At 41.6% G+C, this 24,788-nt stretch overlaps 1 protein-coding gene across 1 annotated transcript in view; it reads left to right on the top strand.

Moving 5' to 3' along the window:
* The window catches only part of LOC139742721 (uncharacterized), a 101,101-nt gene extending 81,243 nt beyond the window's left edge, over positions 1 to 19,858 (top strand). Inside the window, exons 4-15 of the mRNA XM_071653244.1 lie at positions 2,701 to 2,771; positions 3,197 to 3,450; positions 5,080 to 5,277; positions 6,552 to 6,657; positions 8,726 to 8,854; positions 9,540 to 9,586; positions 13,017 to 13,163; positions 14,584 to 14,644; positions 15,862 to 16,001; positions 16,712 to 18,198; positions 18,686 to 18,856; positions 19,294 to 19,858. Of these exons, the coding sequence (XP_071509345.1) occupies positions 2,701 to 2,771; positions 3,197 to 3,450; positions 5,080 to 5,277; positions 6,552 to 6,657; positions 8,726 to 8,854; positions 9,540 to 9,586; positions 13,017 to 13,163; positions 14,584 to 14,644; positions 15,862 to 16,001; positions 16,712 to 18,198; positions 18,686 to 18,856; positions 19,294 to 19,787 (3,305 nt within the window). The 3' untranslated portion in view covers positions 19,788 to 19,858. The remainder of the gene's footprint in view (positions 1 to 2,700; positions 2,772 to 3,196; positions 3,451 to 5,079; positions 5,278 to 6,551; positions 6,658 to 8,725; positions 8,855 to 9,539; positions 9,587 to 13,016; positions 13,164 to 14,583; positions 14,645 to 15,861; positions 16,002 to 16,711; positions 18,199 to 18,685; positions 18,857 to 19,293) is intronic.
* The last annotated feature ends 4,930 nt before the right edge of the window (positions 19,859 to 24,788 follow it).

The following is a 24,788-nucleotide window of genomic DNA, read 5'->3' as shown; positions in this document are numbered from 1 at the left end:
GGGATGTGACGTACTGGGTATTGGCTCGGACACGATGTCTTCCTTGGGAAAGAGCGGTCAGGGGAGTGACTCAATTCTGCTCCTTCAGATGAGTCTGTCCTGTTTGGACAAACATCCTGTCAGTTACACGTGGATAATTTCATTGCTAAGAGGAACTTTTCGTCCCAGAACAGCATGGCCGTACTTTTGTGTAGAAGAAGATGTCTGGTGTGTTCCTTAGTCTCAGAAACCATATCAGGACAATTATCCCCCCCCCCCCCCCCCCAGCTAAATACCTGTTAGTAATAGGGTTAGAGTAAATATTCGGGTAAGGGTTAGGTTTAGGATTAGAATTTGGGTTAGGGTTAGGATAAGGGTCCGGGTCAGAGGAATAAGGGTCTCCAAGGTAATTGTCTTAAAACCCTCAGAAGCATAAGTTGTGCCATCAGAGGCTCATAATCTAACATCAATGTTGTGTGATCGATCGCATGGTTTTACGATGATGACATGAGACAGGCGCATATTGAATAACATCCTGGAGACCGAACACAGCAGAGCAAGGAGTGTTTGAATGAAATCCGGAAGTTTCTGGAGGAAGTTTTGGCAAGTTTAGTGGCAGTGAGTAATATATGATGCAGAGGACAGTGAGAGAGCTATCATTATAGTCACATGATTATGACATCACGTATATGACAGTCATCATAAATCTATCTCATAGTGTATATGATGTAGGGTCTTTATCTAGCAAGTCTAATTTTTCCATGAATTCGGACTTTCACTCTTTCCTTAAATTGTGTTATTCTACAGGCCCACAACTCTCTCCTGGCTTAATGGAAGGGTTAAAAAAAACTTTCAAAACAGATACCACAAAAAAAAAAAAAAAAATGAGGAGGAGCAGACAGCAGGGCCATTATAGTAGCAAGGGCACAGGAAACATGAGCAAGAACTGTTGTATGGGAATGTTTCTGAGAGAAAAGAGAAAGAGATGAAGAGAGATATTAAAAAGGAGACGAAAAGGAGATAGAGACAGAGAGGGAAGGACTGATGGTGAGAAAGAGGGAGGTTGAGAGAAGGGATGCCCTCGTTAAAGAGGACGAACTGCTGGGCCACCATGGATGCTCCACAGATGAGAAAACAAGCTGAGTTTTTAATACATTCTTCAATCTGGTGATCATCAAGGTATGGGGTGAAGCATTTGGGCACTGCATTTTAGCAGCTGGTATACTTGGCTGTGGATGTTTTCCATGTTCTGTTGCTATAGTAACATTATCTTTATGTATGATTTAAGTGCAACCTCTTGAAAAGTGTGGGAAAGTTGGAAGGGAGAAGAGTGGAAAACTTGTCTCCTTTTTTTTTTCGAACATACCTGTCTCAAATTAGCACTCCTCTGTGATGGTTACCGGCAATATAATGTTAACAGCGTGGATGTTGTGAAGGATGACTGTTTAAACAGTCTGTTCTGTGGTTTTTAGTTAATGCCTACCCTGGTATTTCTTTGTGGAGGGAGGGGGGGGGGGGACAGAGCATCAATGTTTCTGATTTGTCACATGGAGCATCGTCATTGTGCAGGGATGTGGATACAGCAGGCCTATGGTGTGAATGAAGGGTGCAAGATCGTTCCCCTACCCCTACCCCACCCCGCCACCCCCTTCCCATTGTATATGACCTCAGACTCACCCCAGACTTACATATCCTCCCAGATCTACAGTGAAAATTTCACCAGAGGCTATGTGGGCATGGGCCTTCGTCGTATAGCTCTTTGTCATACATTCTAATAGATTTCATGAAGAGAGGTGTTCTCCAGACGTTTTCTAAACATTGGCTGCTCTGCCTGTCCACCAACCCCCCCCCCCCCTAACCTTTGATTAGAGGTGTGAGAAAATTGGGAGAGATCAGGAGAGAGAGGGAAAGAAACATACAGACAGACAGGCAGACAGACACAGACAGACTGACTGAAGGAAGGAGGTGTAGAACTGCTTTGATACTGATAGCAGGGATTGGCAGTGAATTGAATATTACAGAGTCTTTTTCTGCATGAGTCTAGTTTTGATTTTGTTGTGCTGCATGTGATTTTGGTGTGACAAATGGATCACTGTATGTGAGAGAGAAAGAGAGAGAGATTGAAGAGGAAGTTGTAAACCTGTGGTATTCTGTTGTCTTTGTGCCTGTAACAGGTTGTGATACATATGTCGCTGTTGGGGCGACTAAACCTCTTTTATCTCAAAAATAGCAAAATGTTCACGACAGTAAAAAAAAAGTAAGAAAGAAAAAGAAATAGCAGCTAAAGCACGATAACAAACGGGATCACCTTTTGCTTTGATGTACTGCTTTGGCTTCATTTTTATGTTTTTTTTTTTTTTTTTTTTTTTTTGGGGGGGGGGGGGGTTTAGACAACTAGGGTTTGGACAGGACATTGTTTAAGTGATTATCTGACAATCAATCCAAAAAGTGATTTTCACAAAAATGTGAGATATAAGGCCTTGTCACCCCACTTACAATATACAATGTATATGTTTATCATTTGGCAGCAGTCTAGAGCATCATCTGATAGAGTTACTCCATTGCACCAGCTTGCCCTGGAAGGTTGTACATGTAGTAGAAATCAAATTTCTGCCCTATACAACTCTTTGTCTGCTGATACGGACAATTCGCATTCTAGTTCTGCGCAGAAGTATCTCATTTTGCCACATTGAATGGAATAAATTTCTTTCTTCCTTTCAGTGGTTGGAGAATTACAGAATCATCTACAATGTATATTTTGGCTCCTGAGGACGCAGGACACGATCAAAATGGTAAGCGTCAGCGACAGAAAAACTTATCTCATGATGTTGCAAACAATGAAAGATGGACGTATGGATGTGGTTCTTAAGGAGAAACACTGCCAAGATTTCCTCCGATCAAAGTAACGCTACCACAGAAATGTGTTAGATGCGACAATTTCAAAATGTCTCATTTCAGCATTTAGCTTCAATTTCTTTATCAATAATTTGATACACATGAATGAATATGCTATAGCAGAATTAGCATAGAAGATGTAGTTGAAGATGACAGTAAAATATTTGCCATGAATTGAGAAGGATCATTTCATACCGTCTTTTCTATTTCTTGTTATGAGCCACATTAAAAAAAAAAGAAAACGAGAGAGAGAAACATCTTTAACGTGTAGTTCATCCCCAAATTCTATCAATCGTCTTGACTTTGGATTGCTTGTAACCAGGCGGTGCGGTTGGAGACCTCGGTTGACCGCGCCATCCGCTACATGGTCCTGGTGTCCTGCTTGGACCCCCACCAGAACACAGAGGAGACCATCATCCTTGGGGTGGACATCCTGGGTGGGGACCAGGCCACTGTTGGACTGGTCCTTCCCATCTGGGCCGACACCGGTATCCACATGGGCGGGGACGGGGGCTTCACCGTGACGACTGGTGACCGGGTCAACATCTTCAAACCCATCTCTATTCAGGCCATGTGGTAAGTGGTGATGATGGTGGTGGTGGTGATGTTGTTGATTGTGGTGATGATGATTATGGGGATGAATGGTGGTGGTGATGGTGATGATGGTGATGATGGTGATGATGGTGATGATGATGATGGTGATGAGATAGTGTCGATGATGATGATGATGGTGATGAGATAGTGACGATGTTGATGGTGATGATGATGGTGGTGATTGATGGTGATGATGAAAATGATGGGGATGAGTGGTGGTGGTGAGGATTATGATGATGAGATAGTGACGATGTTGATGGTGATGATGATGGTGGTGATTGCATGGTGATGATGATGATGATGGGGATGAATGGTGGTGGTGAGGATTATGATGATGAGATAGTGACGATGTTGGTGGTGATGATGATGGTGGTGATTGATGGTGATGATGATGATGATGGGGATGAATGGTGGTGGTGATAATGATGATGATGAGATAGTGACGATGTTGATGGTGGTGATTGATGGTGATGATGGTGATGATGGTGATGATGGTGATGATGGTGATGATGATGATGATGATGATGATGATGAGATAGTGATGATGTTGATGGTGATGATGATGGTGGTGATTGATGGTGATGATGATGATGATGGGGATGAATGGTGGTGGTGATGATGATGATGATGATGAGATAGTGACGATATTGATGGTCATGATGATGGTGGTGATTGATGGTGATGGTGATGATGGTGATGGTGATCAGGTGATGATTATGATTTGTCATGATTATGGTGATGATGATGGCAATGACAGTGCTGACATTTCTTCAGTATTTCCTCATTAAAAGTTGGATGATAATTTGACTAGAATGTTTAGATATGTTCCATTAAATCAGCACACTTTTAACCCGTTGAGGATGAGCTGACTATGCCATAGCAGGTATTTTCCGTAGATACCTGCCAGAGTATACCCAGGGACTAGTCTTTGACGGGTTAACTTTCACCTTTCCTGAACAGGATTTGAAGTCGGGTAATGGATTGCCCTGTTTATATCAACTCCACTGCAATCCAGTGGATGGTAAAAATAAGTGACAGCCAGATATCAAATACGTTTCATGCTCCCCATGAACGTTACATGATGTTCTCATGTATCACTGCCTCAAAATTGTTACCTGTGATTGAAGTACAACTGAATCAAATCATGCAATTAGAGGAATATTTGGCGTGAAGAGTCGAACACATGAGTTGTGTGAAGTCATCTCCTGTTCAGTATATGCCAGGTCAGTTTACAGAAGGAACATACAATATATGCGTGTTTGAAATTCAAATGTACACGTATGTGGTTTTGGAAAGTACATACATACATTGTATTTACATACACACTTCAGGTACTGTAAACGCAAACATTTTTGTGGTACATTAATTTTTGCATATTTCCTGCTACTTCTGGCTAGTGCGAATTCTGAAACCCACAAAAATTTCTTCACAATTTTCTTTGCACATCTTAAATGGATTGACAATTGAGCACCATGAATTACAAGCCATGAATACGTATTTAAAATCTAGAATTAATCACGCAAAAATATGGACATTTGCAGTATTTAATTACAAATATTACATATAAAGTGTGCACTTCTGTGATATATTTGTGTATTATGTATGTATCAGGTCAGCCCTGCAGGCCCTGAACAAGGCCTGCGACGTGGCGCGCAAGCACAACTACTTCAAGGGCGGGCTGCACATGACGTGGATCGGCTTCTACGAGAGCAGCATCCAGTCCCCGTACCACTGCCTGACGGAGTGGGCCTACCTGCCGGACAACGTCTCGCCTCAGCGGGACGAGATTAAATATATCTACTACAGAGAGTGAGTAGCCCTACGGGGATTAGGGAGGGGGAAGATGGGGGATGGGGGTATCGGTTCATAGAGCTGCCAAGTGTAGGCCCTATCTGATCCTGTAGGATGCACATAATACGTATGAATGGGTCAAAGTCAACTTAAAGTCCATAAATGCCAAATACATGCTCTCCTATTCATCCAATTAAACCTAGGTCAAGGAAGGTGAGCATTCAACACATTTGTGACAAACTTTTCATTTTAACATTTTGCCAATTTTGTGAAAATGTAACCACACATTGTCCATATGTACTATTTAGACCTATTAGGAGAATCATGCATTATGGCGGAGGCATACCAGTCGCCATAGCGACATTTCTAGTTCTCTGATGGAGTCTTTGGGCCACAACAAAATCTTTGAATCTGTCATTTTGGTGGCCAGAAAGAGATATGTAGTGGCCAAATATAAAAGCAAACCTAACAATCTATTTTGAATCTTATTTGCCCAATCAGACCTAACAAAAAATAACTTTTTTCCTGAAATTTGGTGGCAATACATCAATTTTCAGTGGCCCCAGGCCACTGGGCCATCGCTAATATAGAACCCTGTGTATGAATATATTATGTATTAATAAATGATTAAGATAAACTTGCTGATCAGATTGATTATGATAATCATGATTATTGCATTATCAAGAAGAACTACGATGTGCATGTACACATAAATTGTGTGTCCAGATATGATTTATAACAAACATGATGATGATGAGGATGATGAGGATGATGATGATGATGATGATGATGATGATGATGATGATGATGATAACAACAATAGTAGTAAAGAAGATGATGAAAGGAGATGGGTTGATGAATGCTCATGATGATGATGATGACTAGGGCTATATGCTATCTGTTGATCCAATAACACTGACAAGACAAATACATCCTGATGAAAGTACATCCTGAATAGCTTTTGAAATAAGTGCTGCAAACTGAGTACAAGCATGATTACGTTATTGAATAGAAATGTTCAGTGTTCCTTTAAGCGAACATCTTTGAGAGAGAAACCTTTGTCGCAGATTATGTGAACCAGCTGCCAACATTTTCGCACCTGGGGGGCGTTTCATGATGCTTTTTGGTCGGATATTTTTCTTACAAACTGTTACAAGCTACTGAAATCTTTGCATATGATTGACTGAGAGCAAATTTGTCCGACGACTTTGTCGGACAAAATGCTTCATGAAATGCCCCCCTGATTACAAATTTACAGTACTTATGACTGTCGATCATGACTTATTTTGTAGCGGTCGATATTGCCCGACGGAGGATGAGCTGATCAGGCGCTTCATCTTCGTGAAGCTGAAGGAAGTCATGATCCACTCCGACCTGGAAGTCATCACTTGCAAGATGGTAGGTAGTGGTGTGGGTCACTGGGGGCACATCAAGGGGTGGGGGGGGTGATTCAGGTATATGTTTTTGCACTCTAATGTAAAGCAGAAAAGAAGAAAAAAAGATAGTTCAAACCATATATATCATCTGGCAGATAAAAAAAAACAAGTGAAAAACAAACATTGCAAGCAAGCCTTAATTTCTCATGACTAGTGAAAAGTTCAATCTATAGCATTTAGTTCACTTCAGTTCAATGACATTTATATCCAGCAAGCAATAAACGTGTGCATGGGTAACAAATAACACATGGTCATCGTTAATCATGCTGAGGGCACATCTTTAGATTATCAAGGTCCTTCATGCGCAACAAGGCAATGACGAATTTGATATGTCTACTGCCATCATTTCTGCACTTTGGTATTTCCTGAATTGAACAGCGACAAATAGGAGGGAAATATAAAGTGCATGTCTAGGCCAAGAAATCTATTCGGTTTCATTCGAAAGCAAAACTGTGTGAACCCAACTCCAACATTTGCCCTCATGATGTCTGCATGGGTTTCAGTGTGGTTCTAATTAATGATTTGGTTCGTGGATGAATTAGATCTTTGTTATCAATCAGCATTGGTTTTGTAAGCATTATCATTTACACGTTACAATGATGTTGGCCTGTGGAGTCCAGTGTTTTCCTCCCGATAGAAATTCAGACCTTTGCGTGAGAATGATCCTGGTATTGTCTCCCAATGCCACTTTCAATAATGATGGATGAATAAAAACAGAAACTGGAATTTAATATCCAGAATGATTATGTGTACAAAGTAGTCACTGACAGCCAAAGTGTGTAAAGGGCACTCAAACTGTGCAATGAGATATTCCTATTTTTATGCTTCCTGCACAAAGTGTTACCAGAGGCGTTATGTTCGTGGAGTTGTCCGTCTTTCCGTCATAAATTAATACATTTCCATGGCTGGAAAGTGTCTCAAAGTATTGTAATTCAAATTGGTGTTTACATGCATATTACTAGACAGTGATTATTTGCTAATCATGAAACTGTTATGTCACATGAGCTGGCTGTACTGTTGACCTGTTGAGAGAATGACACTACATATTGGAGGCATACATATGTACCAGTTGCCATACTGACATTTCTCGATCTTTTGTGCTTCTGTGCTGAAAGACAGCCAATCCCTTTTGCATGCAAATTTTTGCCGTCCAGGCGATTTGATCAAGTAATCGTAATTCATGTTTTTCACATTTGTATCATAATCTGTTCTCTACACCCCATACACAACATTGCACAGCAAATTATGGTATTTACATGTAACTTATTTCATGCCTATAAATGCTCCACTGTTCTGTTTGTTGATTTAAAGACGGCCAATCCCTTTTGCATACAAATTTTTTGAAATATTGGGAAGAACACTTAGGTATTGAAGAAAGCACTATTTGGAAACCTGTAAATTTTTAACTCAAGAGGGTCTTTATTTGTTTAGTTAAAGTGACCGTTCAGATTTGAATAATTTTTTAGTACTATGAAAAAATTACAAATCTGAACTACTAGTCTAGTTTTACAGACATGTGTGATGCACTTTGTTGCACATGTAATTCATGTAAAGTGGTGTGTTGTTACTTGCCATCGATAACAAAGTAAGAGAAGCTAGTGACTTCTTCTTTTCTGACAGCTTTAACATGCATATCTTTTGTTCGAAGTATAAGTATCATATTACAACCACAGGAGGATTAATGTATGCAGCTGTGCTTACGCTATAGTACACAGAATATGTTACGGTGAGCGTTTGGTGCATTATTTGAATTTTAACAGCTATAACAACCTTCAAATATCACAGAAATATTATAAATAGCTTTACAATAGTCTTGTCATTCTGGTGAAATAAATCATGTTCTGTACTATTTGGGAAGGAATGCAAAAGGGATGGCCCATCTTTAGTATTCCTTTTGCTTTTCTGTTTTTTCTTTGCCTCCTCTCCTCCCCCCCCCCCAAAAAAAAAGTCCTTCAACATACTTGCATACCTTGTCTTGAATGTGATTTTCTTTTTTTCTCTTTTTTTTCCCCTTTTTTTTTGGCCAATAGCTCAGACAACAGCTGGAAAAAGAAATTGACAAGGACTTAACGGAATACCGAAAGTTCATAGACAAACAGATCATCACCATTTACGGCCAGCTGGACTCAGCATCACAAATCTTTGACCACATTTACCTTGTAAGTAGTTTGACATCGTTTGTTTTATCTTGTTTTTTGTCACTTTCTAAATCTTGTGTACATTACTCTGTGTCCTCTTGATGCCTCTGTTACAGGTATGTGTCATCTATAAAGCGTTGTTGGGTTTTTTTTTCAAAATTTTAAATCTTGGTTCCAAACAGTGTTCCATTCTTCTGTTTGATGAATTTTTGGTCAAACATGTACATGTATATCCTTTTGTCTGTGTTTGTATTGTGCAATATTTGTCTTCAACTGAGACTAAACGGTAATGGTGTAAACCAATAAGCGTAAAGCATCATTCACATTTTATTTGATATTTCCTCTAGGTGGCATGCTGTGCAATATTGGGAATGTTTCAGGATGGGTGTTGTGTGTTTGTTTGTTTGTTTGTTTTTCTAGAGAGAGAGAGAGAGAGAGAGAGAGAGAGAGAGAGAGAGAGAGAAAGCATAGAGGAAGAATATGAACTCTTATGTATAATGTCATTGTATTCCCTGTAGTATCAAATTGTATAATTTTTCTTCCTTAAAGGTCACACAGATTTTAATTTGAATAGAAGAGTGAACACTACATTGCTCAGTAGCCACTTGTGTATCACTATATTTTTTTAAAGCCCAGTTGCATTCAGTCAGAGTAAATACAGAAACAGGCAGCGGACAGTGGTTTGACTGTTCCTTTGATTTTGCAGGGCTCAGAGTGGAATGCTTCAAATCTGGAGGAGTTAGAAGCAAATGGGTGAGTTAAAATGTGCATCTTATTTTCTTATTCACGCTTCAGTTCGTGTTTCTTCATTGAGTGTCATAGAATTGGTTTACATCATGCGTTTATTTTCCTTACTTTTTTCTTGACAGTTATCACTATTTTTATTTTCTTTTATCACCTGCATATAATTCATGTTGTGTGTTGTTTCTTCCAAAATATCATAATTGAGATCACTGTGTAATGTATCACTCTTGCATCATTTAGCTTTTTATATAGATCCACTCTATTCTAAACACTTTAGTTGATATATTATGTAGTGACAACATATGTGACCTGCCACAACAAAAGGATCCAAAAGTTGCTGACGGCTTTAAAGCCGAGAAAATCGAGTTTGAAGCCAGATCATCAAAATCAGTCAAAACCAGCGATTGTCTGCTTTTTAGCTCACCTGAGCCAAAGGCTCAAGTGAGCTATTGCGATCGCCCTTCGTCCGGCGTCCGTCGTGCGTCGTGCGTCGTGCGTCGTGCGTCGTGCGTCGTGCGTCGTCCGTCGTCCGTCGTGCGTCGTCCGTCGTCCGTCGTGCGTCGTGCGTAAACTTTTTACATTTTCATCTTCTTCTTGAAAACCCCATGACCGATTTTCATCAAACTTGGCAGGTAGCATCCCTAGGGAGTTAGGAACTCAATTTGTTAAAATGGGCACCATGCCCCACCCAGGGGGCCCCCAGGGGGGCCCAAACCCCCCAAAATTAAGGAATCTGTAAAAATCTTCTTCTCTAGAACCAGAAGTGATAGAGCGAAGTTAATACTATGAGTTAGTACATTGATGACTGTAGTTTCAAGTTTGTTCATGGCAGAATCAGGGGTGCCCCCCTTGGGACCCAGGGGAGGGGGGTGGGGAAGGGTTCTAATGGGGCCTAAATTGTACATTTTCATCTTCTTCTTGAGAACTCCATGACCCATTTTCACCAAACTTGGCAGGTAGCATCCCTAGGGGGTTAGGAACTCCATTTATTAAAATGGGCACCATGACCCACCCAGGGGGCCCCCAGGGGGCCCAAACCCCCCAAAATTAAGGAATCCGCAAAAACCTTCTTCTCTAGAACCAGAAGTGATAGAGCTAGGTTAATACTATGAGTTAGCACATTGATGACTGTAGTTTCAAGTTTGTTCATGGCAGAATCAGGGGTGCCCCCCTTGGGACCCGGGGGGGGGGGGGGGGGGGGGGGTGGGGGTGAGGAGGGGTCCTAATGGGGCCTAAATTGTACATTTTTATCTTCTTCTTGAGAACCCCATGACCCATTTTCACCAAACTTGGCAGGTAGCATTCCTAGGGGGTTAGGATCTCAATTTGTTAAAATGGGCACCATGCCCCGCCCAGGGGGCCCCCAGGGGGCCCAAACCCCCCAAATGAAGGAATCTTTAAAAATCTTCTCTAGAATCAGAAGTTATAGAGCTGAGATAATACTATGAGTGAGTACATTAATGACTGTAGTTTCAAGTTTGTTCATAGGAGATCCAGGGGTGCCCCTCTTGGGGGTAGGGGGAGGGGGGTGGTTGGAAGGGTCCAAATGGGGGCCTGAATTGTACATTTTCATCTTCTTCCTGAAAACCTCATGATGGATTTTTGTCAAACTTGGCAGGTAGCATCCCTAGGTGGTCAGGATCTCAATTTATCAAACTGGGCACCATGCCCCACCCAGAGGGCCCCAGGGGGCCCCAATTCCCCCAAATTAAGGAATCTTGAAAAAATTGGGCCCTTATTGTACATTTTCATCTTCCACTTGAGAATGCCTCGTCAAATTTTGGTAGAGCTGTGAATAATTTAGATTAGTGACTGCGTGAAAGGTGAACTTGCGATACTCAGGTGAGCGCTAGACCCGCGGGTCTCTTGTTGCATAATTTTGTGGTCTAATGTTTCGTCTATCATCTGCTGAAATTTTGAAGCTAAATGATCTATTACAAGGAAAGGCAAGAATTGTCGACCATTCAATGGGACAGAAATGTGGCTGAAGATATGGATTTAGTGCCGTGTCTAAAGAATTGGATTTAGTGCCGCAGATAGACTCTGCCCCGAGCAACGAGGGAGTGATCTTATTGGTCAGTGCGTGGCACCCTGGTTACTGAGTGGTCGTGCGTAGACCACTGGTGCTAAGCTTGAATGAACATTGCGGAGATTACTAGGAGCAAACCTTTTATTGTCAAGAGGTGAAAACTATAAACTTACCTCCCCTTGATCACGATTGTGTCGGAAGGAAAACTTTGAAGGCAGTTTTCTCAAAATGCTGATTTCCAAGACCACCCGACAAGCTTTCCTAAAATCATCGATATCTCTGCAACCTAGTACTTCTATGAGTCGTGTTATATATGAAATTAAAGCGTAAGAGTAAGAGAATAATATTGTGTCATTTTCAGAAAATTGACCACCCCCGACTTTCGGATCCTTTTGTTGTAGCGGATCACATATTCGTATTACCTTCTTTTAATTTGCATTCTTATTACAGCATCTGAGCAACAGGGTTGGAATAGATAGTTTGGTTGAGGATGGGCCACAAAACAGTGTGTATACTGTCTATTGGCATTCATTGCCTTTGCTACACATGTTCTATTTCTTGAGTGTACGGTCGGTTGTTTTTCATTGAGAACGCCAATGGAGCAAATGAGTCGCTTGACTTTTAACCCGTTGAGGACAAGTCCCGAGTATACTCCGGCAAGTGTCTATGGGAAATACGTGTTGTAGCAAAATCAGCTTGCCCTCAATGGGTTAAAACAGGACATCTGAACCCTTCCCTGTGTGCTCCACTCTGGACAAGATGTATAACCCAGTTGGTGTCCCTCTCCTCACAAAGCAAACGGGTACCTGGTCTTTGAGTAATGATAGCTGCAAGGCCCTGTAGAGGAAAAGTCCTTTCAATAAGACGTTGTTATCTCTATTTTTGTTCCAACTGTGTGTCTTAATTTTTGCTTTCTTGTTTTCTTGCATCATCATCATCATCATCATCATCTTCATTGTCATCATCACCATCATCACCGTCATCATCACCATCATCTTCATTACCATCATCATCATCATCATCGTCACAAACATCACCACCATCATCATCATAATACATCATCATCATCATCATCGTCACCATCATCATCATCATCGTCACTATCATCACCATCACCACCATCATCATCATGATACATCATCATCATCATCACCATCATCACCATCATCATCATCATCATCATTGTCACTATCATCACCATCACCACCATCATCATCATAATACATCATCATCATCATCATCATCACCATCATCATCATCATCATCGTCACTATCATCACCATCACCACCATCATCATCATGATACATCATCATCATCATCACCATCATCATCATCATCATCACCACCACCACTACCCCCACCACCATCATCACCATATCATTTGTTCCTCTTTCTTCTTAATATCACAGAGTGGGCTATATCCTCAACATTACCAAAGAGTGCGACAACTTCTTCCCGGACCGCTTCCAGTATTGTAACATCCGTCTCTATGACATGGAGGTGGAAGACCTCCTACGACACTGGGATACCACAAACCGCTTCCTGGCCAAGGCTAAGTGAGTATTCGAGCATCTCTCAAGAAAACAAGGAATTTAAAAAAAAAAGGAAAAAAAAAAGAAAAAAAGGCGAATAAGAATATGTTTCATGCTAATGAACAAAAATCTGTTTCTTTAGTTGTTGTTGTTGATTTTTCCAAAAGACCAAGCTTGAAAATTGAAACAACAAATGAACCAACCAGGAAAACAACAACAACAACAGCAACAGTCCCCCCCCCCCCGGGGGGGGGGGGGGGGGGAATGATTCGTTTAATTTGGTCCCACCATGCCTTGAAATATTGCAGGAGTTAAAAGTAGTCTTCAGGGAATGTTGTTGATGTACTTGGGTCAAACACAGCTCAAACCCTGCTGACACTGAAAAGTAAAGACATGGACTGACTGATGTCATCAGACCGATAGGAGTAAGAATGTCAGAGTGTCCAGTGGATGGGGACACCAGAGTCTTTTCTGTTTATAGTGTTGTGGTGACATGTCAGAGCATTAACCCTAACTAGGCCGGGGGGGGGGGGGGGGGGGGGGGGGCCTCCGAGGCCCCCCCTCGACGTTCCGCGCAATGTATCGCAATCGCAAAAAGCTATCGCCGCGACGTTTCATGACTTTTTTCTTTCGAGTCTCCCGCATCTTTTGACACTAAATTTGTGACGCCCGGGTGCGCGGTTCCGAAGTTACGCATAAATATGTACATGCATGTCAGACCAAAAATTGCTCAAAAACGTTAATTCGTGTACAATTTCAATGCAAACTGTGCTTACAGGCAAATTTCATAAAAGCATGATTATTTTGGTGTTTTATTGATTAAAATCAATGAATAACATATTTTCTTGTTCGGAGCGATGTCGCGGACAAATTTCATCGAAAAAACAATGAAAAACATAAAGTTGAAAAACAGAGAAATACATAAGAAATTCAAAAAAACAATAAAATACTTGAGAATTTGTTCTGATATCACAATTTTTTTTATTACATTTGCTAAGGACACTAAAAAGAATATTTACACAAAAAATGTGCCTGTTTTGAGCTTTATTTTGTGATTTATACCAAAAAGTCTGATTTTATGCATCATCATGCATAAATTAGCATAATTTAGCATAAACGATGATTTTTTTTAAAAATAACTTCATAGTATTTCAGATTACATCATAGGCAATGTATGTGCCAATTTTCGTCGTGATCGCGCGGTCGTCGGCCGAGATCTGGAGGGGGGCCTGGGAGGCCCCCCCCCACCCCCCCCCCCGGCTCTATCAACTACCTAAATAGCCCGGCCTAGTTAGGGTTAAGGCAGCACTGTTCATTGAGTATTTGGAGAATATCTTGAAAAAGCTGCCAGGAATGTTCAAGGAAGGTAATGAATGCAGTCAGAAACAAAGGGTCACATTATATTTCATCGTATTTTTGCTTTGTTTTCATCCATAAACAACAGAGAGGCGGGATCCAAAGCACTTGTACATTGCAAGATGGGCATCAGCAGGTCGGCCTCAACAGTAAGTGTTACGAGTTAAGACATTGACTACCGGTATTCTAATCAGTCATATAAAGTGCTACTTTGATATCAAACACTATCTGTAGGTGCAGTTATCATGACCCTTCATCCTTTCCTTTAGAAAAGTGAAAATATGTGAAATAAGGCTGCGATAACACAATTTCAGTTGTGCACCAACAAAAATGCTAATTATTAATAAAAAAAGGTACACATACGCCAATGGCATTCCAGTCTGAGAATATATCCAGTTGTGGTTGCTACATAATGTTTTATAGCTAATTTCAAATTGGGCCATAGCAGTATCCGTCTATTGTCCGAGGGAGAGTGAATGGCATCCAGCTTGTTTGGAAATACTGCTGCTAGAGCATGATTGATAATCACATAATGTTGTACTAACTAACCACTGCTGAATGGGAAGGTGCTCCCGGAATAAAGGTTGGGTACTCCAATCTATAATATTTCATACTTTTGATCTGAAAATACCGTTCAACCTAACATATCGGCCACGTCAGGACTGGCGGGCGTCCGGGATAAGCAGTTTGGCCGAATAAGAGAGATACATGTCTGCTCAAATACAGCAACAGGCTTTCAACAAATGACAGTACATATCGCTCCCTTAATACCTAACAGCTGTCTGTATTTTCAATAACGCTGCTGCTAAAAGTGTCTCAAATACTGACGGTTGCTATAAATCTCTATAATCTTTGCCTCAAAAGCAAAGTGTTGATTGTTTTATATTCATTTCTATGGGTCTATTTTACTCCCAGGTTGGTCTATAAACAAACAATCATTACTTAACTAATCTTTCAGCTGCAGGTTTGTAGGGTTGAGTCTGCTGCAATGATTGGAATATGTCCCGCCGTGTATTTGCACAATAATAGTTAAACATATGTTTGTTTTGAGTGATATTTGGCACTAAAAGTGCATGAAAACATTTTAAAAATGTCGACCAGACGGCGTCCGGATAACAGAGAGATCTGGTTTAATCAACGTCTGTACAATTGAGGCCAGACTGTACTCCATTGTCTCCTGGCAAACAGCTCATTGTCTCCTGGCAAATCGCATCAGCCAGACGAGTTCTTGGTAGATCCTTGTGATATACTGCGAGCAAATTCCAAATGGTGAAAGATGAATTTTGAACCCTTCAGAGAGCTGTGTTTTACCTTTTAACATGTGCTGCTCTTAACCCTCTCACCCCTGCAACTATCACACTGTCAGGTCATCGCCTACGCCATGAAGGAGTATGAGATGACGCTGGAGGAGGCGCTGCGACATGTTGACGAGCGACGTCCCATCATCAGACCGAACAAGTCCTTCATGAAGCAGCTCCAGATCTACGAGGGTATCCTGTTGGCCAGGTGAGTGCTCGGTCCCCAGTCGTGTCTGGAGGAACCAGCGTCATCGTTGTCTTGCCCCAAGGGTGTAAAGAATGGTTAAACTTGGCATCCCTAGGGTTATGATGGAGTCATGCTCCTGTGGAAGTGCTAGGGGTAACAGTAGAGATGGTACTCTGGGTAGGTGTTGTATTAAATCAAGCATGGTGCACAATACAGAAGAGTCAGGAACAAGAAAATACCTGCATTGTTGACAATGCCCAACAATGCAACATTCATGTTGAGATTTACACCTCTAGAAGATTTCTTTGCACTCATGAACAAGTCTGTTTCTGTATAACTGCTGGTAATTGACTGTAAATGCTGCTCATTCATTTCCTCTGTCGTCTAAGATCATTGCCTATTCCTAACAGCACTGCTGCAAAGAGCAGACAGAGTGGTACTGCCATCTCCTGTCTCTATTAATTCATCATATTGTCCCAGTTTGTGTCTGTCTTTTCTGTTCTCTCATATGCTGCAAGTGCTATTGTGCTGGTAATGCTGTTATGCCACGTCTCATCTTTACTTCAGTTGCATTCACATTTAATATAATAATTGATATAACATCTTTGACAGAACTTAGCCTTGACATTTGATATCACACCCTTGAGGATGGGTGTTACCGTGCATGGGTACTGTGGAGGGTAGGGTAACAATTTTAAGAATTCAGAATTGGTGTTGTATTCTCTTTGCAGCCGCAATAGGCGCAAGATGTTCCGTAGCAAGTCCGACAGCTCCCTAAGCCGCAGTGGGTCTGCTGAGAACCTCGCTCAAGATAGGCCCTCAGAACCATCCACTCCGGACGACGCTGGCCGTGGCCTCATCAGGAACAAGTCGTGGTGTACCAGGGACAATAAGCAGACCCTGGACTCGCCAGAGGGTGCCGCCAGTGGAGCCTCTTTCACCATCGGGCCAGACCCTACCCATCTTGGTGCAGGAGGGTTTACCACCGGTGGCGATGATGATGACGACAAGGAGAATGAGGGGGATGATGAGTGTAGCGAAATCAGGATTCCAGTACTGACCACCAGACCAAGTTCCATTGTGAAGCAGCAAAAAGAGGGAACTCTGGCCCCTGGTGAAGTGCCTTTCCTTACCCTCGCCAAGCAATCAGAAGACCCCACATCAGGGACACCATCAACAGTACTGTCAGCAGAGGACGAAACAGGCAATGCCGAAGGCTCCGGCTCAGAGGATGTTGTCCTGAACACGAACAACAACAGTGCGAACGAACTCTCATTCGATGGCTCGGAGGAAGGGTCGGCAGAGAAGTACCAGAAGATAAGCGTGAGATCCAAAGTCACTGAGATTGAGAGCAGCGTGATGGGTGCGATGGAACCCTCAAGGAGCGAGAGTGAGGGAGGGGATGGTGATGAAGGGATGGAGGACTCGATGATTGGGGCGTACCAGAGGGAGGCCATCCCCTGGAACCCTGGCACTGTACAACGACAGAAGGAGGAGATTGAAGGCAAGATGAGGGAGGGGAGTCCTACGTCAGCTGCGCCCATGAAGTTTGGAGAGGATGCCAAGGGTGAAGATGAAAATGAGGCAAAGGAAGAGAAGGAAGAGTCAACACATGATGTGTCCCAAAAGGATGAGCTGGCCTCATCCGAAGAGACAGGGCACAACGAGAAAGAGACAGCGGACTCTTGTCAAATCCCTCCCAGCACTTCCGAGGAAGGGATAGGAATTGAAGGGCACCAAGGAACGGGCAATGGACATTCTGTCCAGCGTGTGAACGGGGAAAGTTGCAATTTAGAAGACAGAGGGGAAGAGAGTGCTGCCATGGACACGGGTGAGGTGAGTCAGGCCGACACCACCGACACGGCGACATTGTACACAACGTCGGGCGAAGAGATACAGCTCTCCATGGGGATCGTCAGCCGCCACAAGAGAGAATTTGAGCAAAAGACAGGGCAGCAGCAGCAGCAGCAGTCAAAAGTGGAAGCAGCTGCTGGCAGACAGGATGCCCAGGAAAAACCGGAGGAAGAGCAAGAATCTTGCGAAGAGAAGGAGACTGCAGATGCTGAGCACACCGATGAATGCCAGACAGGAGATGGGCAGGATGCAGATGCTGCTACTGGGGAAGTCCTTGAGGTCGCGTACCCTGACGAGGGAAGCACATGGAAAGTTGGGGATGTGCGACGCCACACGATGGAGTTCGAGGAAAAGATGGATATGGGTAAGCTCACCACAAAATTTTTGATCTGCATTCTTCATCATTACCTATATCCAAGTAGACAGTACATAAAGCAAAACAACTTCAAGGCTCATTATGATAACATGACAAGATAATTTGATGAAACTTCTTGGACGATAATGTGGTGTTTGTGCTGTGAGAGTGTAAGGGTAGTTCATGTAAGTTTGCTAAGCAGCGTATGTCTGAAATTGTAATCTCAAATATTTCACTTGACTCACTGCTTGTGACACCTTAAAATTACAACTTACAAAATGTATGCGCCTAATCAGAATAAAGAAATCAGATGTCTGAAATACCCTTATCCAACAACACAAACCTCATTGACCTTAACAGACGTTAATGTTGGCAGTTATCAGTCTGGTGTCTCTACATTGTGTATGTTATCTATGCACGGCAAAGACGTCTTGTAATAGTGACTTTCTTCGCTTTCCTCATCCCATATCGGTCAAACCTGGATTCCGCATCGCAGCCTCCACGAGTCCAACCAAGAGGGCGTCCTTCCGAATCGGCAGCGAGGACGAGAAGCTCACGCCGGACGAGGTCAGGAAGATCAAAGACCTGGAGAAGATCCAGCTGACGTCGCCCGCAGCGGACACAGAGGTGTGCCCAGATCCAGATGGCTCCGGAGATTCTGATCAAGGTAGGGAGCTTGAAGCCATTGTCTTGATTGGGAAACTGCGCCTTTAAATGATTTCTTAAGAGATATATACACTTGTACGTAACGCCATGCAAATGCTGTGAATCATCATCATCATCAAAATACAGATTTTCACACTGCAAAAAATTCAGCTTTTTACAGTATTTTGATTAGGAACTGTCCTGAAAACAAATTCTCAGCTGTTCATTTGTAATGATGAATAATTGTGTATTATCAATTTATGAGAATTTGCTTTTTGAATTTCCAAGATGGTCTTGATAAACCTCACCTTACTATTATTATATGACCCAAACCATAGGGCTTTATTGCTCTTTCTGAACCTAATCTACCAGCTGCAAGACTTCTATTGATTACTGATAGAGAGATTGGTGTCATTCCTATGTATATCACATCCTTTGATTTTGTGCCAATCATTTCAGGGGAGTCTGGAGGAGTTGTAAAAGTCTCTGACCGAGTCAAGAAGTTGGAGCTCAAACGCTGCGCGTCCATCGCCAAGATGTCCAACGAGAAGGTGGCAAAGCAACGATCAACAAATGGCAGCGACAAGCAAACACCACGATGGATGCACCCTGCCAAGGAGGCGGCCACACACCATGAAACTCCTGTACCAGAGACCGGGGCCCAAGGCTCAGATGCACATCAGTCCGGAGGGGACGAACCTTTAGTGCAGCTGAACCTGGATCACGTTAGACTCTTTACCAGCCAGCTTGAGGGCGACTCATCGCTCCATGCTCCGACGGAAGCAAAGAAGGTGTCGCGGAAGAGCGAGTCAGACAAGGACAGTGTGACGTCGGCACATCCATCGCAGAGTAAACGACTGCATGGACCCTCGCATCCACTCAACAAGCTTGGAAGCAAGATCGGAGCCAGCAAAGGGGGCAGTAGTCGAGGAAAGTTTTATAGTACCATGTGATCTGAAATCAGTGTTGCGTCTTCCATCCGCCAACGAAAGAAAGTGCTCTGTCAAAATGTTTGTGTGTGTGCCCTGTCTACAAGTTGTATGTTCTTGTCACGACCATGAGATGTGGAACGTTCCACTTGACTCCTCTGTGTGAATGAGGTAAAAAAGATAACGTGCAGCGGCTGCCGCTCTGTCTAGCATAAATGTGATTTTAATCAGCCTGTGATGTAATTTGTTCACTGACACAACTCTAATCTGCATCATAATATAGAATGTTATGCTTTTGTGTGTATAAAACGTTTATAAGTGTGATGGCACCTTTAACCTCTCAAGGGTGTATGATGCCCGAGGAATCTCAGGCTGGTGACTGTACGAAAGATGTGCGACGGAAGAGCCAAAGCAGTTGTCTGTGGAGGTATTGGGGCAACTGGCAAAGCGAAATTTCTTCGCCTTTTCTTTACTTGTGAAGTGTGATAGCATGACTGTGTATGTGCGTGTATGTTGTCTGCTGTGACGTATTGATGCAGCTTGAAAAGCAATGTGGTGATGCAGTGTTGCCCTTGAATTGTCTCTTCAGTCACAAATGAAGTGCAACCTCTGAGGATTTTGCAATCAAGTGAAATTTGAAAGAAAAAAAAAAACTTTATGCAAGAGCTTGCTTTCTTAACTCGTAGAGGACGAGTCCCAAGAATACTTGGGCAGGTGTCTATTTGAAATGCATGTTATGGCACGATCAGTTCGTCCTCAACAGGTTTAAGGCAAGGTTGGTTTCCATACAATAGGTTCAACATAAAGCATATTAATCTCTTCACAGGCTCACAGACACCACCAACGATAATGATATTGTGCATGCCAGGATTTAAAAAGCTTTGCATTGGAGAGGAGAAAAAAAAAAACAACAACTAATAAACACACACACACACACACACACAAAAGAAAAGAAAAGTTTTATCTGCAAGTATGTAGTCTTCAGTTTTCTCATTGTTGTTCCTATACTTGTGATTTTGCTGGTGTTGTCTGTAGTGTAAAGTGTACAATTGTATGAGATACTGAAATATTGCTTTTGTGTCCTTTTAAAGCTCTGGAGCCGTATACCGTCACTAGTACTGTGTGTAGTAAAGCAAATCTTCCATCTTTGGACATTTGAAACAGCACTACTTTGATGGATGATAAATCCAGATAAATCAAGAGTCAGTGATGATGAAGAATGTCTGACGTGAGTTCTGGTACCAGCTCAGTTGACATGATGTTAAAATGTGCTTCTTTCGCTAGCGGCAAATGTTTGAACCCTAATGAAACCCTTGTCTTTGCCACTCTGTCCAAGATTTGTGCAGATGTCAACAGTCTTGAACTGGAATAGCTGGATGTCATTCAGGAAATATTGCTTCCGTTTTGCAAAGTTCGGGATCATGGGTATGTCAAGTGCCAGGGGGGATGATGGGGAAGAAGGGGCACGAGACGAGGGTTGGTGGGGGCAGTTATGGAGAGGCTCACAAATGTTTTAGACTTTATTTTTCAGCCGTTACTTCCCCATAGATAATTTCAAACTTCACCCTAGATTTTTTTGTCTGATCCAACAGCAAACCAGTTATGTAATTGAAAGAGTTGCCCTGCTGTAGTAAAAGAAATGTGTGCAAGCGCATCTGGCCAGAATTTGATCATTATCTCTGTTTTTCACAGATGATCATACGAAAGTTTCAGCTTTGTAGGGTTTTCTTTTATTTCTTTCCGATTTCTTTGTGTTTGATTTTTGGAGCATGTGGAAGCGTGACAGTGGGTACAACTGAGAGACCCGGTCCAGATATGTATTAGGTCTCTAGCCTTAATCCTGCACAATGTTAACATGATACTTCTTTATAGAATGATACATTTGGTTGTTTATTCAATTGGTTTATACACAGTTGGTTATGGGGTCAAACCTACAGACTTGTGAAAAGACTGTGAAAGCTTGAGAGAGCAAAGGCAAGAATGCTCAGTGCTATCGTTCGTGTTGAATTGGCATCCTGAGGTCTTTTCCTCATTCAATGTATTTTACCAGACATAATGAGGGATATAGTCTCTGTTTTGCTATTGAAATGACTCGTAATCTAGCCGTCATATTTCGATTCTCTCCTGTAGGGAGTATTATGTAACAGCCGTGTTTGTATGATGTAATTTATGTATCCATTTGATGTACAAATCTCAACTCTTCCACGAGTACACATTCTAACTTTAATCATTGAGGTATTATGTCCCTTGACAGTATGAATAGGAGAAAATTGTTGAAGATGTGAAACTTGTCTAGTGAACATACATCATGAATAAAAAAATTGAGCATTTCTTGTCACATGTAGGTAACTCTAATGTGTAGCTTTAACAGCATATTTATTTGCTATGGTGCAGAGCTGTCATGGCAATAATAATGATGACTTTTGTATTTAAATCATTGATAGATTTTACCATGAATTTTATTCACTCAACCCTCCCCGTTTGATTTTTAGCCTCTGCTTTAGTATTTATAGCACACATATGTAGTGTGATAATGTTAATATTAAATGAAAAAATGTGTCTTGTTTCTTACAGTAACTTCTTCTGTCAGTCATACATAATGAACAAGAGAATGACAATTACCTCGCACACTTGTATATCATCATACACACTTGTTTTGGGTGAGTTTTTGTCTAGAACTGTAAGAGTTGCTCAATGCGCTTTACTTTATTTCCCACAGGAACTGGGTCATTTTTTCACACATGCCTGTGCATGATGTGTGCATCTTCTCTTATCACATATTCTGTTTCCAATTCTGGCATGCATTACAGGGGCTCTAACACCCTCCCCCCCCCCCCCCCCCCCACACACACACACACACACTTTTGGCTCTTCAAAAAACAAACAATCAAACAAACAAACAAACAAACAAACAAACAAACAAAGAAACAAACAAACAAAGAAACAAATAAAAAAACGGGGGGGGGGGGGGGAATCAACAAAATTCATGACTTTCCAAAGGTTCAGTCTGGAGATTCTTCCTGTCAAAAGGGAGGAATACCATTGGCCCATAGCCCCCCAACACCACAGCCCCTGCATCAGGTAGTACCCTCTTAGCTTTTAACAGGAAAAATTGAACCTAGAGAACAGCAGTGTGTGTCAGTGTCACAGATAGCTGGAGAAAACAGTGGTTTTTTTTTTTTTGCTAGCATTTTAATAGTGACTTCCAAAATTTGTGGACAGGAGAGGTGTCAAGCATGTACAAAATCACATACACTGTATGCAATGAACTTGAAAAAAAAAAATGGGCAACACTTCACTATTCATAGTCATACGTGTAGTTTTGTTTTTGTTTTTTTAGGATATATTCTTTGACATCATGTTTTGACCTCTAAGAGAGGCATGTCAATAATTTTTTTTTCTCCAAAAGGATTAATGTACATATTCTAATGAATTTTACAATTTAACTCACTAGATTTGTTGTATATTTGACTCGCAACATCTTTTACTACATTGTTTGTGTAGTTTACTGGTATGTTGAATTTTGCATAAATTTCAGGTGTATCGAACTCCTATGTAAACTGATGGCGAATGAGATTCGCAGTGAGTTTGCATACATTTACGTACATTTTACTTCCTTTAGACAGGGCTAGTGGAGCGGGATATTGTACAAACTTTAATCAGGGAAATGCTGGACAACTACAGAATTCAACATGCCCTGTATGGCAATGTAATAGTTGCTGCTATTGTTTGTAACTGGTTCATTCCTATATTTCTCTTTGCTACACGGAATTTGCTCACATTTATTACGCGTCACTTTCCATGGTTCGTGCAGCCATGCATGATATTGTACCATGTTTACATTCTAATTTGTGGAATTAAGAAGGGAATAGTGTTATTAATGTGTCAATCCTCACATGGCATATGTAAGTCACACACTTGCATTTCCACATGTATGCTGTACATACACTTGAACCTTACTCCAGGAAGACATAAAACACACACACACACACACACAACTGAATTGCAGTTTTGATCAGAATGATTCAAATTGCTTGTAGGTGATTGGTGGTTGCTTGTTTGTAGCCATGACAACCATAATATTGATCTAAGTCAGAATAGCAGTTGTAAAAGTGCTCTGCAAAGCTGCAGTTTCCTACCCTGCACAAGGCTATACGTATCTGTGGTGGACACTGATTTGCAAATGCATTTTCCTTTGCAAGTGTGCAACAATTTCAGAATGCAGTACTACTGGTTTGGGACTACAAATAGAAGAGAAGAAATTGAATGACTACAGGACATGAAATGAAGAGGATTTTGATGTTGGAATGACATGTGCATTATAGAATTTTGTGAGAGCGATGATTGACTAATGAATGTTTATACCATCATCATTACCATTGAAACAAAGGAAAAACAGAATTTCCCATTATATGTTTGCATCCAAATTAGGGATTAAAGTCAAGCAGTGCAGAAGAAAAAAATTGCTATTTGTACAATTGTTTTTTTTATAATTTTCCAATTGTCATCCCTGAGAGGGAAAAAATTAACTTTGGCATGTGTAGTTGTTGCATGTTTCATGTATGGTCAAGCTGTGTAGATACATGAAGCAGAGTAGTTGCGGGCGCATTGGGTGTGATGTGTACATCACCTAGTCTGCTGCACCAGACGTTATCATGCATGCCACACTTTACCTGTTGAAATCAATCTATCAGTAATCTGTTTGAGCTACATGTATTTTACACAAATTCCCAAGAGTCCAGCCTGCACCCATTTTCTCTTCTCTTGTGGTTCGTGTCAGCTGTGAGGCGAGAACTGTGCTTTTTGTTTGTCAAAAGACAGGTTTATTTCGTTTTTATATCAGAAAATATACACATAGGCCTATGGCAATAAATATTTGATGTCATCCTATTCCAACTTGATATTGTCAAGAAGTTTCCTTTGTTTCTTGGTGTTGTTGTTTTTTTATAATAATTTCTAATTATGTGAAATTGCAAAATGTTTGAGCTTTGCCCGTTAGGAATGAGGTCTTCTGTACGTTTTCTA

This window comes from Diadema antillarum, unplaced genomic scaffold (genome assembly GCF_040938485.1).
Source record: "Diadema antillarum isolate AM-2024a unplaced genomic scaffold, OU_Dant_1.0 seq00001017_RagTag, whole genome shotgun sequence".
Taxonomy (NCBI): domain Eukaryota; kingdom Metazoa; phylum Echinodermata; class Echinoidea; order Diadematoida; family Diadematidae; genus Diadema; species Diadema antillarum.
The sequence above is the reverse complement of the archived record's forward strand: the minus strand, read 5'-3'. Positions and strand labels throughout refer to the sequence as shown.